Raw genomic sequence first — 16,045 nt, forward strand, 5'->3', positions numbered from 1 at the left:
TTGAATTTATTTTAAGAAAACAAATCACAGTGTGTACACCGTGAAACAGAAATCTCTCTCTCTCTCTCTCTCTCTCTCTCTCTCTCTGTGTGTGTGTGTGTGTATATGTGAATACACACTGAATTTGAACGTGGTATCGGGAAATTTTTTTCATCCTTTCAATTTATTAAGAAACAAAAAAAATTAAAGAATAAGAATTACAGATTAATGCAAAAATTAATAAAAATCAATCAAGTAACATATATTTTAGGTTTAAATGAATATGAAGACATTAAAATATTTATTGAACAGAAAGAACTTAAGAATTTTTTAATTGTGTTCAATGATACATAAACATATTTCTAAAAATTCCAACAATTTAAACAGTAGATACATTTTTTTGAAGATATTTTGCTGTTAATAGCAGTAGCATACTTATTGAATTGACTCTTTTTTCAGTTATATATAAGAGCTTTGTTAGTTGTATTTCATAGGCTTGTCTTTTTTATAGTATCTTGATGTATTTTGTTGGAATATATGTTCTGTATTAAAAAATACTTATACATTTAGATTGTAGTTAAATATGAATTTAGTTATTAGGTTCCGATAACAATTAAAATATGTGTGAAGATCGCATAAATATGAAGAGAAAGTAATTATAAGCAAACAGGTTAAAGTATTAATATCTTTGTAAAGTGCACTTAAACTGAATTAATTTATTTTATATAAATAATATTCTGTTGCTTATAATCATTAAATAATAATGTTAATAATACATGTAATCATCTACTAGAATACCCATAAATGAATTTATAAGTGAAATAAGATGTGTGTAACCTATTAAAAATAAAAATCGCCCATCATCTTGAATTCATTACATTTATTTTTTTTAAATTAAAAATAAGCATATTTTATTTTAAATAATAATATTCCTCTGCTTATTTGGGTATATATAATTGCTAAATAAATTGACAAAAATTCCAGAAATTCTTGAGTGATGAAGATCCATTTCTATTTTAAAGCATTTGAATTAATAGTCTTCAAAAAATCAAATTTTGCGCATGTACACACCACTGGGACAAAGTTTAACCCTTAATTCAGATAATCTCTCTTAAATTTATTAATTTGCTTGTTTGTTGGCCTATTTACTGTGATTATTTAAAAAAAAAATTATATATATATACACACGAGTATATATATGAATTGAGTTCAGTGAAAGACTGAATATATTACATTTATTGGTGTTTTGTATTGGCTAACACCTGATTTTATTTGCTCTGTCAGATAAGATATTTAAAAGGTTATTCAACTCTTGAGGTTTATAGAAAACATGGCATTACATAAATTAAAAAAAGAAAGGAATATTTAATATTTTAATGGATGTATAATGTGTTATTTCTTTATACAATGATATTATTCTTTTAAATATTAGAATTCTGGTTTTAATAATAACATGAATATCAATTATTTTAATGTTAAAATGAGTTTGCAATCATTAAAACTATGGCAATTCATTTCTTTGAACTGGTTTAACATTTAATATCTTTGTTTTTTATACTTTCATCGTAGTACAATATTACTTATGTCCGCCAACAGTCCAACTAATGTTTTGGACTCATTATCCACTTTAAAATCTGTGTCATCTTTCTCCATCTACACTATATAACAAAACAGTTTCTGGTCTGTAGGATGTATATGAAGGTTAAACTGGTTGTGGTGTTTAGAGCTATTTCCATTATATTTTAACTAGCCTTGCTTTATAGAAAATACATTCTACTAAGTGGTAGTTCAATCAACTAGGTTGCTAAAATTTCATATCAGCCTTTGGAGGGTTTTAATTCAAATTTTAAATGAGTTTATTTTGATGACACGTCCCTTTGTACTTCAGTTCCAATGAAAGGTACACAATAAAAGAAGGATTACTGGTTTCAATGCCTCAAAAGAAAAATGTTAATATTACTTTTATTATTTATTTTAATGTATATACATGCACTTAGATGAAATTGAAAAGGTGTAATATGACTCCTTTCTTTTTCTCCAACTGTCTGTAAATGGGAAAGGCTAAAAAAGAATTAGTAAGAGGCAGAAAAGGAAACAAAAATAAAAGGGGAACAGCTATATTTTTATATTCTAAATATGTTTGTATGTTTTCCAGTAAAGCATTAACAATATTTTTGGTACATAATATACAATTAAAAATAAATTAATAGCTTGTAAAACAAATAATCATAAATGCACCTCAAGTTACAAATTTGTATATTAAAATTAAGAAAGAGAAGTATTTATGTAGTGAATAAAATAATAATAACGGTTTTAATTTGATTGTTCTTTCAGTGGGACATGTTTCAAAAAAATTAGTAAGTAAAGAAGAATGAAATGATTAGAAATGCAATATCAAAAGAAATGTATAAACGTAAAAAAACTTGTCAGATTTGTTGCTGTAAACTTTTAAGTAAAATCAACTTCTAAAAATGGACTAAAATGTTAAAGATAATAATTTTTGTAATACTTCCATAAATTTTGACTCTGAAGTCAAAATTAAAAGCAACCAGACAAATTTAGTAAAATTTTTATCATGAAATAAAATTTTATATGTAAATCCTTCTAAAATTTGTTTTTACTAATGTTTCATTGCAATCTAACTAATGAACAATGAGCATCCCCCCTATGGCCCAATGAGATGAGGATGATATATATAACATGTAAATGATATGTAGTCCTTACAGACTCAGGCCGACCATTCCTGAGATGTGTGGTTAATTGAACCCCAATCACCAAAGTACACCAGTATCCACTGTCTTCTATTCAAATCTGCATAAAAGCAACTAAATTTTACTAGGGTTTGAACTTCAGAACCTTTGACTCTGAAAATCAGCTGTTCAACAACTGATTTATGATGATGAGTTAACTACTAGACCAGCTTGGTAGACTATCTAAAACTGCATACTAAAAAGGACTGCCTTGGAACTTTAAATTGACTACCCATGTTGTGAAAATATAGAAATTTTAATAAAACATACATTAATAAACGTATAAAAATATTTTAAACGTACAAAAAAAAATTGTTAATTGGACAAAAACTCCAATCTATTGGAAGTTTAGGTACATGAAATGATGCTCTTCAATAATACTTAAACTTTACTGTACGCAAATGTATGTGTGCGTGTATACGCACACATACATTTTTTTATATATATATAAAAATATATATATATTGTTTTATAAAATTTTGTATACATTTATATTTTATTTATCATAAATGATAAAACTCTTTAAAAAATTAAGTTCGTGTAGATAATATTCATTATCATTAGTATGTTTAAATAATATTACTATGGAAGTACAATGAAAACAAGTTTATCCATTATACCTTTATTCTAGTAATAAATTACTTAACCTAATCGAATTATGAGTAGTTCCAGCTTCTTTGCTTTAAAAAAATTCCATGTCTTGTATTTTTTTGACACTATTTGCATGATCAATTTTTTTAACATTTTTATTGGTTGTATGAAATTTTACTTTAATGCTAAAGTGTAATTGTATATTGTTTTTTTCTTTTTCTTTTAGAATGGAACTCAAGAGTTCTTGTTACCGAAAGAATTGTATTGTGTGATTGGTTGTAATGATGCGTTGAATAGATATTTTCAAAAGCTTAAAGGTGATTATGAGATCAGTAGAATTTAATTTATAATGCTTAAGAAAGTTATTTAATAATTTTAACTCCTGTTTTATATAGATGTATGGGACTTTTTTAACCTTAAATTCATAATAATTGATATTATAATTTATAAATATAGTCTGAGATTAATGCACTTTCTCTTGCAAGAATGTGAGCATTATCGTCTATGTAGTAGAAGAAAGCCAAAACATGAAATTTTATGACATAGCAGGCTCAAAGAAATTACTTTCGTTCATTTGTCCATAGCAAGTTATTTGCAGTTTTGTTGGAGGTAACAACTTGAAATGGCGATGTATTTTAATTCAGTGTAGTGCAATGATGTGTTGAATATATATATTTTCATAAGCATAAAGCTTAAAAGTTGAACGAATATGAGAATGATGATATTGTCAATCAAAATAATTTATACTAAATTAAGGAAATTATTGTGTTTTATATATATATATTAAATAAATATCTAAATTTTTAATTTTATAAATCTCTGTTTTCCATTTCCATGCCTTTTTTTTAATCATATGGCTACTTATTCTACTATAGAAATCGGAAATTTACTGATTCATACAATTTATCCTTAATGTTTTAACAAGAAATAGCTTGAGTTTAAAGCTTTTAGAGTTTTGAAGTTTTGGTTTCTGAGTCCTCAATAAAAAAAAATAAACCTTGAAATGTTTTGATATTACTCTTATTTCAGTCAAGGAAAGTGTCTTAAAATTTCAACTTTCTATGTCATCAGAAAATATCCGTTTGAAAGATAAAGAGGTGAAAGGAACTGGAAATTATATTTATATGTATATATATATATATATATATATATATACTTGGAAACATAAGTAGCCATAGCTATTTAAGATTTAAACAGTTATTTAAGATCTGAATTTTCATGTTTATTTTCTAATGGTTATGATTTTATTCATTTTGTTATTTTTACTTTATTTGTCAAGTAAAAGTATAAAATAGAGTACAATAGAAAACAGCTGGTCATTAATAATGTTAACTAACTACCAAAGTTTTAAGAGAACAGATAGCTTCTTTTACAATTTAATTTAATTTCTTTTCATTTATAAAAATATATACATTTTTAATTATATACGCTTTTTTTATATAGATGTGATTGGTACACCACCACCTCCTGCACTGGTGGCAGATACTTTGACATCAACATCATTAAGACTTGAATGGGAAGGTATACGTGTACCAAATATTAGTTATCTTGTACAATGGAGGTATGAGGAAATTGCTGATACTTGGCAATATTGTCGAAATCAGAGTTGGGGCCCGCATCCTACTGTTCATGTAGAAAATCTTCAGCCTTATACTAAATATAGGGTAATATATATTTTGTTACTTTTTTTTATAATTGTCTGTAGTATGGTTGAACAGTTAAAGTTTTATTTTATTCTGATGTGTAATAATTTAATAAAATTTTTTATTAGTGTTGTGTATTGCATTTGTGTAAAGTGTTGTTTGCATGTTTGAATACATATATACATGTATAGGTATTTTCCTTCAAGAAAAGAATGTTTTCAGATGGATTGGAGGCATTCCATTTAAAAATTGGTTATTCTTAAATAATAATGAATGAATTAAAAAAAGAGTGAGAATATTTAGGACATCTTTATTGTAGTTAAATAATAAAGCAGTGTAATTGTCAAATCAAATGAGAGACAACTTGTGTTTATACATTGTCATATATACTTAAATTCATTATTTGTACTCATTTTAACATCCAAACTTCATTGTTTTATGATAAAATATTTTATTTAATGAAAATGATATCTTTCTCGCCATAACTTACCCTTTTAATACATTCAAGTGCTGGTGGTTCAATGTATATGTCAAGAATTAGTTTACATAATTTTATTACATGTGCTACAGAAATGTGCAGAAATAATTTTTTATGCTTAAGGGAAGGGATAAAAATTTACTTGTGAGAAATAGTATAGCGTTACTAATTAAGGTCCAATGTTACAAGTTAGTTGTAAGTGTCGAGCTAGGCAATCTACACTTGGTGCAGTAAGTGTAAACAGCTATGACTATTAAAAATGGCTGCACCTAGATTATTCAATTAAATATTTATGTAGTTCAATTCAATTAAATATACATATAGCTCTATTTCAGATGACATATTATAACTCAATACAAAATGTATGTACTTAAATTTTATTAACAAAATCTTTCTGTTAATTTACAAAAAATATTTCTCCAAAATTTTAAATAAATATTTTTTCTTCAAAACCTTTTAATAACTTGTAAATTATTATTAAGAATCCCTTTATTTTTATTTATTATATTTCTGATATTTTGGTTTTATTATAATAATTTGTCAAATAATCAGCATGTCCAACAATTGATAAACAAATGACAGATTTTGCCATTATTTTTGTTAAGTTAAATTGTTCATTTTGTTTTAATTTCATTTAATGATATACATTTACACTAATAATATCATAATTATTTTCATCATGCTATTTTATGTAAGTACAATAAATAAGAGGGTACTTAGTCAAAATATAAATGATGGTAGGCATCAATTATGAGGTTGTTACCTATATAATGGCTAGTCAAATTGTTCCAGCATAATATTTATCACTTTTGTTTACATTCACTTCAAACTCATCTGACACAAAGTGTAACTACAACTATAGTGAATTACATTATGAGTAAATAGTGTGTGAGGTACAAAAAGGGCAATAAATTTGCATTGAGTGTGTTTAAGCTGTAAGTAACTATTTTTTTATTTTTATTTGGAGAACCTAATTCAATATGATCAGAGAATTTCTACTCAGGGCACCAGCAGCACGTTACTGATTTTGATTTATACAGCTTCACATGATGGAACAAAAATTTGATTTCCACAGAAAAAATTTTTCTCTCTTAAAAAAAAATTGAAGGCACAGTGACCAAGGTAAAACTTTCTAAAAGAACACTCGTTCATTCTCATCAAATGTGAGAGTAAACTGTAAACCAATAACCAATAATTAGAGTTACATGAATTTTTTTTAATGAAAATTATATAGTAATTTATTGTTTATACTGAAAATTTATTCTAATATTTAGTTTTTTATTTATTCTTTTTTACAGTTCCGGATTGCATTGTTGTTATCGCCACATGATAGTGAACCAATTGTGTCAGCGCCAAGTCTTGTTATCAGTACATTACCTGCTGGAATGCCATCATCACCTCCAACCATAGTGAGGGCCACACCTGCTGATCCAACTCGTGTTTCGTTATCTTGGGAACCTGGTCCTTTTCCAAATGGTCCGATCCTTTCCTATGTCCTCCAAATAAATGAGCTGCCTGATGGTTATTCAGCTCTTAAGGTTGGAAAATGACTGTTAATTTTATTGTACATTGCTTACTATTTTTCTCTTCTTTTATTTTACTATTTCACTCTTTCCATAACTGGAATTCTTTTCTTAATGTTCTTTCATAGTAATGATTTTGAAAACTAATCTTTTTCCTTTAATTTCTAATACATATCTTAAATTTTTTCAATTGCTTACTTATCTGCTTTTTCTGATGAATTTTATTTTTTCATTTTTAAATACATGTCAATTTTGTTGTTATAACTAGGATGTCTTAACTTATTTTGACGTTTTCCGTGCACATAAATGTGATAAGTTTCTCTTAAACACAATTTGACAAAGTATTTTTACTAAATATATTTCTCATTCTCTTCCAACAGTTATGCTTTTTTAATTTTGAAAATAAAAATTCTAATTCATAATTTTTGTGACATGTTTTGATTGAATATATAATATGGCTTTTTAGAAACAGCTTTTTTTTATTTTAATCTACCATTTAATCTAATAAATTACTTTTATTACGTAGTTCAAGCATTTACTTGGCAGCTCTATCCATGTTGTATGTTTAATTGTATTTTCTGTTTAAAAGTACCTTTAAAACCTGTCCTTATTTATCTGTTTTGTTTTGTGTTGTGCATGTTTTGCATGTTTATTAATTTTGTTTTCCTATGTAATGTGTGTCTCTTTCCATATTTGTACTTGTGTAATTTCTTACTATTTAGTTTTAAGTTTCTGACTATTTAGTACTACATTTTTTATTTAGTACTACATTTAGTACATATCTTAATATTTAGTTTTAATTCTATACAAGAGAATTAAAACTAAATGAATACAGAATAGAAATGTTGTATAGAATTTTGGTTATGCCAATATATAAAAGACATCAGAAGTCAAACTGATGTTATCCAAGATTTAAAAAAATAATTTTTTTACTATAAATATTTAGCTTAATTTTAATTACTAAATCTTGTATCAATGAAAAAAAAATATTTTTGATTAAATTGCATTTTGATAATACTTTGTTACCTGTAATTTTTTTTATTTCTTTTAATGGACTTTAAAATTAGGTAATGTTATCTGAGATTTATAGCTGCTTAAAAATTTTCTTTCATAAGGTTTCTATAAGTCTATCATTAGGCACACAATGGACCATAATTTTCCTTTAATATAAATTTGTTCTTGTATTATTTGAAAATAACTTATAGAAATGACTCCTGTCCTTGTAGACTAAAAATGAAAGAAGTTTTGTAAAAAAAAAATGGAATGCATTATGTAGTAATTCTTATCTTAAAAAATTTAAAGATTTTGTAAAGCACTAATTTATCAATATATTTAAAATTATTTCATTGTTTTTGTAATTATTATTATTTTGTAATGATATTTCTGGTCTAGGATATTCCTGCATCAGAGAATAAAGATTTCTATATGTTTCAAAATTTACAACCAGCTCGAAACTATTCTGTAATCATTTCAATGAGAAATGGAGCTGGATTAGGTCCACCTGCATCTACTATTGTTACTACACCTGCTTTATCTAGAGGTATATACATTTTTTATTGCTCTTAAACTAAAACTGTATTTACTTATTTAAATATTTGATACACTGGTATTAAATGTTGTGTATGACATTTGTTCAAGACAAACCTGTTAAATGTACGTGTTGCATTAAAAAAAATAAAGCTATATAAAGTACACCATATGGTGTTTTGTGAAGGGACTTTCAGATTGATCGAAAAAAATTGATAGATTGTGATTTGACTGGGTTTTTAAAAAAGTTTTTCAAGCATTATTGTTTTCACTTGTTTTTGACAAATCTTCATGGAATGCTACACACCTCAATAATGTTTTCAAATCATAAAGATTTATTAACAAAATATGAAATCAGTTACAGCTCTGTATTGTGCTGCTTTGCAATATTTATAGTGTACATAATCGGCCAAACAAAAGCACAATCCATCATTTGGTTAAAAAATTTAAATAAAATTTTTCTCTACTTGGTGTTAAAACACCAATTCACAAAAGAAATGCAAGGTGTCAAGAGAATATTGCTGCTGTCGGTGCAAGTGAAAATCAAAATTTACCAATTTCATATTCTTCACAAGAACTGGGCCTTTCTTCAACAACATCATTGCAAATTTTTTGTAAAGATCTTGGTCTACACCTGTATAAGATTCAACTAACTCAAGAATTAAAGCCATGGGATCATTCTTTGCATCAGTGGTTTGTTGATTGGACTCTAGAGAGCAGCTCAAAGTGGATTCAAACTTTCATAAAAAAATCCTCTTTTCAGATGTATGTCATTTTTGGATTGATGGCTTTGTAAACAAGTAAAATTTCCACATTTGGGATGGTTCTAATCTACAAATGATTCTACAACGACCATTACATTAAGAACAAAAATCACTGTTTGTTGGGGATTATGAGTTGGTGGCATCATTGGGCCACTTTTTTCAAAAATGACTAAGGAAATGCTGTTGCAGTAAATGTTGAACGTTATTGAGCTATGATTTGTGATTTTTTGTTTGTAAATTTTGGAAAACTTTGATTTGAATGAGATGTGATTTCTTTAGGATGGTGCCACATAACACATAATTGCTGAAACATTCAGTTATTGTGTCAGAAGTGTGGTAATTCAATAATTTCATGAAATGGTAATGTCAACTGGCCACCAAGATCGTGTAATTTGACTCTCTTAAGACTTTTGTCTGTGGTTAAGTTAAATCACAAGTGCACAATAACAAATCACAAATGATTGATGCCTTGAAAGTAAATGATCGATGTTATTAGTGGAAATCAAGCTCTATTAATTCAAGTTTCTATTAAAGACTTAAGTATCTAGTCAAGTTTCTATTAAAAACATCGCGCAAAATGTTTTTAATAGACTTGGCTATGTCAAGCAAAGCTGTCGAGGCCGTATGAATGATATTGTTTTTCAAACGCAATGTAATGTTTTAAGCTTCAAAATAATATAAAGGATTTGGTTGATATTATGTATACTTTTCATTTTATTGCAATTTTATTTTTTGTGTTGAAAATGAATGGATATATTTGTTATGGCAGACCTATGCTAATTAATACATATAAAGTTGTATGAATAAAAAAATTGCTTATATTGTTCAATGTTCCATTTTTTAATTTTATCATAGAAAGTTTCAAGGATGTCTTTGTTCAGATTCATTTGTTGTTAAAGTCGTAAAGTTGTATTGTTAGAGTTTTATTTTTATTTTTGCATGAATTTAGATTCCCTCATGAGTTGTGAGGTTGTATAAAACATTGAACTTTAACTTTTTTGTTCTTATTTATTCATTGTGTTTTATTGTTTTGCTGTAACATGTAAATTTTCTTTCAAGTGTTCTGTTTTGCTAAATTTAAATGGTATCCTTTTGCATCATTTGAGTATTAAGAAAGTAAATGTCAACAGCAAGTAGAAAACCTCACTTAATTTAGTACAGTTATCTTTATTTTAGAAATTTTATGTGTCTTGGATGCAATGGTAAACTATATTTTCTTATGAGACTGAGATACTGTCTCAGGAGATTGCATCATGGAAATTAAAAGAATTAATAAGAGATCATGTTCCAATCTCTCAGAATGACAACAGTGGAATCAAAATTCAGTAACTCCATTCCTGTAGATATTTAAAGCTAGATAACTCTAATGGTGCGGTTTCACTCCATGGATTTGTTAATTGTAGTGGCCATAGACTTCAATGTCACTTAAAACAAATCTTTATCTTCTTTCCAAGCTCTTTAGCCTGTGGTGGATCCTGGCCTCTTTCATAACCATACTTCAAGCTCTTCAATCCTCAGAAATCATTCTCCATTCTCTAGTACATATGTTTGATTTCTGTATTTCCAATCCCCATTCTGAGTCTATCATATTGTCTTCACAACTAGTAATTTTTTTCAGAGTAGGTATGTCAGTCTTATGCCCAACACTCCGACTGGAAGGAATCTTCTGTCAGGATTGTCATACCTTAGTAGAACGTTTCTCACTGTCAGGTGCCAAGAATTCGACCCACTGGGTTGATCTAGTGGTGAACACGTCTTTGCAAATTAGCTGATTTCGAAATCGAGAGTTCCAACGTTCAAATCTTAGTAAAGACTTTTACTCTCTTAGTTACTTTTATATGGATTTGAATACTAGATCATGGATACCGGGTAGTTGGGTTTCAATTAACAACGGGCTTTGGTAGTTGGATTTCAATTAACCCTTACATCTCAGAAATGGTCAACCTGAGATTGTACAAAATGGTCGACATGAGTCTTGTACAGTCTACACTTCATTTACACTCATCCATCCTCTGAAGTAATACCTCATGGTGATTCCCAGAGGCTAAACAGGTGCCAAGAATTCTTATTTTCATTCTCTTAATGACAACCCATGTATCAGCATGCACCCACAGTTGAGACAAGGATTCATGGAAGTAGGATATGTTGGCAAAACTGTCCAATGGCATGTACAGAAGGGTTTATCCCATTCAACAGCACCAGTAGGCACTACTTGGCATTTTGTACTGTTATCTCTTTGACATCATCCTCCACCAATGTACTCTACTTGATTTTGACTTGAGACAAAGCTTCTTCCAGATTCTACTAGAGTTCAATCCTTCATCTACATTTGGTGAATTTTACATTGAGGTATATTTCAAAAACATTAATGTTTTTCTTAATTATGAGCTAACATGAGCTAAATGTTTGTAGGTTTTGGAGATTTGAATTGTGAACATAACTTGATCCATTTTTAAGATAATATTTTAAATTATGTTAATTAATTCAGGTTTTAATAGAACATTTGCTTGTAAGAAAAAAAATTAGTTTTATTATTAGTAGAATTTTTTTTTTTTTTAATTTAATTAGTCTATAAAGTAGAAATTAGTCTTGTGTATCATTTTTCCTTAAAAACTAGCCAGCCCTGCCTTTACATATCTCTATGCATTGAAGATACTGATTTTGAGGATTATCTTAACTTTTAACTGAATACCTGATGCACTATACTTGTAAATTGGGATTAATGACATTTAAATGTTACAGTTTTAAATTTTGTGCGTATGTAACTAATTTATATGTTTATTCATCAGCCCAAGGTTGGTTTGGCCTTTAAAATGTCACCAAAACATCTGTGCTTATTTTTCAGTCATTTTTTCACTCCCTGCTGCTTGTAACATATTACTAGGCAATGTATTTTAGATTATGTTGTTTTATTCATAATTATCAGATTGTGTTCCAAGAGGTACATACAATCTATTTCTCATAGGAACATGCAAATTTTAACAAGGTCTTAGAAATCCTTTTTATCAAAGGTGGACAAAAAATAAAAAATTACTGCTCGTGAGTACACAACGTATGATCACATGGGAACTTCATACAATCAAGACCAAATAAAGAGATATTTCGTAGGTTCTACCTTTATGTAGCTCCTTGACTTTACCACACTATACCCAATGAAATGAAGAACTTAAATTTTAAATCCATTATTAAAAAATTGCTGTTAGTCAAATGTTTATTTCTTTAAGTTTATTTTGTGTCTTCTCTATGCAGACATATATTCTTCTTTTTTATCTACAAAAATTTGAATAAATAAAATAAATGAAATTTATTTTATAATTTGGTTGATATTTTGGATTGTTAAGATACTTGAAACTTCTTTTATTGTTATGTAATTTTAACAGTATCAAGGTTTATGGGCATAGGTTGGATGTTAATTCTTATTGTAAATAATAATAATGAGTATTATTTAATTCACTTTTGTTATTGGCAGCACAGTGCCTTTATGCTTTATATATATATTCTTTTTTATTCATTTAATGTAATTAAAATATGTGTAACTCCTATACATGTTTTTTTCTCAGGAGTATCTAATTTTTCTACTCCTTTGAAAGAAACTATAACAAAAAATTGTGGCAGAACTAGATATATTAGATTCTTTAATAATGTTAATAGTTTTTAAGTACAATTAACAATTAAGTTGATATAAACATTTTTTGTATGAAAATCTAATGTAGCTATGATATTTTCTAAAAAAAATTAGAAGTAATGAATAAAATAAAATAAATAAATATTGCCATCATAACTTAGAAAAATATTTATACACGTTATGTAACTATCATGGCAGCATTGTATGAAAATTATTATCATATATGTTGTAATTACAGGTTATTGATGATGTATAGAGTCATAAAATATTCAGTTTAATACAAGATTTTGTTGTAATTGAACAAAACTAAGGTATTTTGATATTTATCTATGTAGATTTTTCTCACAGTTGATTTTAGATAGCATTGTTGCTAACTTGTGCCGGAAAATTTACTGATAAGGTAATACTTTCAGACTTATAAACATATTTTCTTTTTAATATAATAAAAAAAATATATTTTAATATATTAAAAAAAATTGTAAATGTGATCTACATAGTAACAGAGAAATTACTTTATAAAGAAAATGCTATTATATCGACCCATTGATATGTATCAGAGTACAACAATAATACTTTAACCACTTTGATTTGACTTTTTAACTATGTGCAATATTATTCATTGCTGGATTATTTTTGTCTTTAATCTGACAATTCCAAGAAAAAAACAAAAGGTGTCACTATCATCCTGAAAGAAAAGATGTTCCTTAATCTCAAAAATACACAGTTAGCATGTAAAGTGCTAAATTTTTTTAGAGTTTTATTACTTATAATGGATTAATTTATGATTTTTTTATACTCAATACGACTTTGTTTTGTGTTATAGTGAAAGAAACGCAGCAGCTGATTCTTATATTAGGTACTCATCATACAGTTATTAGTCAAACTGCTGATATGATCGATGAGCCCATTATAATGTACAAAACAACACATTTTATCAAAGGTAATTTTAAATGGTTAATTTTAGATTACAATATTTTAATCATTATTAGTTCATATTAAGGTAAGGTAGGTTTATTATAGTAGTGACAGAAAGTTGTGAAACATAAATTTAGTATTTTTATTTATATGTTTTCTTCTTTACATTGACTCCATTATTTGACTTAAATAATGAGTATGAATATTAATCTAACTGGGAATGTATAACATTCTACAATTTACAGAAAGTTACTGATCAGCAAAAAAACTAGAATTATTTTCTGTTGGCAAGTATGTTGGCAGTGCTGCCCTCTCCTGCTAGGTAGGTACGTTTACTAGCCATTACCCCTGGTCAGTTGCCAGGTAGCGTTAATGAGAAACCATTATAGTGGACAGAGTGATTGTTTTCTTAAGCCCCTCCCAATACTTTCGGTTATTTTACAATGGCAAATTTTAAGAAACAATCTGCCAATATCAAATTCTGTTTCCTGTAAAAAAAAAAAAACAGCAGTATATGCAGGTTCATTGCTTCGGGAAGCTTATGGAAAGACAGCTCTAAACCAGGCAAGAATTTATGAGTGGTTTACCCGGTTCAGAAGTAACCAAATGTCACTTGAAGATGAACCACCCATTTGGGTTAAGAAAAAATCACTGGAGGCACTTAACACTCTGTATCAGCTTTTTAAAACAAAGAAAAAAATAATTAAATTAGGGATCTGCTCAAAGTTTGCAATATTTATAACAATTTTAAAAGTGTTAGCAAACAAAAGATTGTACTTTACAGAATTGAGCAAGTTACCTTGAATAACTTAAATTTCCCATTAAGTATTTTAATAGACGGAAGACAACACAGTAAAGAAAATTATTGTTATACCGTTAAACTAAAACTGCATTAGTAGCTATAAGATAATACTTTTAATTTTTTGTCAAATAAGATTCCATTTTAATGTTAGTAAAGTATTTAAAACTAATTGTTTTACCATTTATACATAAAATTAAAAGAATCTATATGCATAAAATTAATGAAAATTATAATTTACAATTATCAACTTACAAATTACATTATATTACAACACAAGCCTTATCACTTAAAAAACAAAGTTTACTTTACACAGATCTTTTCATTTAAAAATCTACAAATTTTTAATATTAATGTTAGTATTAATTAAACAATTTAGATATGCTTATGTAATAATTCTATACTTTTATAAACCAATAAATTCAACACACACACACAAATATATATATGCGTGCGCGCACATTATTTAGCTATTTGTATTACTTTGACTGAATTCTATTCATTTTAATGTTTAACAATTTATCTTTTTAACTATAAAAAAGATTATAAATAATTATGACTGAATAACAAAAATTTGAACTTTGTACAAGGTATGATTTAATGTGTTTAATAACTTTTATGTATGTTACTTTATTGATAAAGGAGTTCTTTCTTTTTTTCAACTTATTCATTATTTTTAAATTTAATTGAAATTCACCTTAGTAAGAACTCCAAACAGTGTTGTTTATTTTCTATTTCACATAACTAATTTTTAATCTGATTAATATAATGCTTTATTAGGTTTAGGTTATTTTCATGCTATCGTTACATTTATAAACATAATTTTTATGTTTGTGTATGATGAATAGGTTTTTATTTATATTATTTTGTATAAGATGAAGTGGGCAGATAAAGTGAGGAGTAAAATCATGTTAAACACAGTTTGATAACATAGAAAAATAATAAAGAACCGAAAAAGAAACTGGTTAGGACAGTAATGTAAAAGAGAATGTACATTAATGGAAGCTCTTAAAGGTATTACAGAAGGAATGAGAGGAGAAAATGAGAAAGTAGAAGTTTTTAACAGAATAATGATGTCAAACTGAAAGCATACAAAAAGACTGATTGGCCTTGGAAGTTGACTATGTACCAAGATCTGCTGCATGGCAGATCATTCACAATCATCATTTATAAAATGTATTAGAATATAAGTTAGTTAAGGAGTTGTCCAATTTATCAATCTTAAATTTATCAAATTTAATATTATTTTAATATACAGGAAATTTTTGGGTTTCCAACTTCAGATATTTTACTGTTCACATTTACAGAGTCTTTATAAAAGAATGGTGGACTTTTGAACATGGATTAAATGAAAACAAAAATACCTCCAGTTGATGTTTGTTTAACCGATTCGTTATCGCAAACAAAAACACTAATGTTTTTACAAAACTAATAAATTTCAATATGTGCAC

General features: G+C 27.1%; 1 protein-coding gene across 1 annotated transcript in view; it reads left to right on the forward strand.

The window, feature by feature from the left end:
• The window catches only part of sev (receptor protein-tyrosine kinase sevenless), a 216,215-nt gene that overhangs the window by 145,347 nt on the left and 54,823 nt on the right, over nucleotides 1-16,045 (forward strand). The window contains exons 4-8 of the mRNA XM_075371462.1: nucleotides 3,547-3,637; nucleotides 4,764-4,984; nucleotides 6,740-6,979; nucleotides 8,357-8,504; nucleotides 13,704-13,820. Coding sequence (XP_075227577.1) covers nucleotides 3,547-3,637; nucleotides 4,764-4,984; nucleotides 6,740-6,979; nucleotides 8,357-8,504; nucleotides 13,704-13,820 — 817 coding nt within the window. The remainder of the gene's footprint in view (nucleotides 1-3,546; nucleotides 3,638-4,763; nucleotides 4,985-6,739; nucleotides 6,980-8,356; nucleotides 8,505-13,703; nucleotides 13,821-16,045) is intronic.

This window comes from Lycorma delicatula, chromosome 7, assembly GCF_047948215.1.
Source record: "Lycorma delicatula isolate Av1 chromosome 7, ASM4794821v1, whole genome shotgun sequence".
In the NCBI taxonomy this organism is placed as follows: Eukaryota; Metazoa; Arthropoda; class Insecta; order Hemiptera; family Fulgoridae; genus Lycorma; species Lycorma delicatula.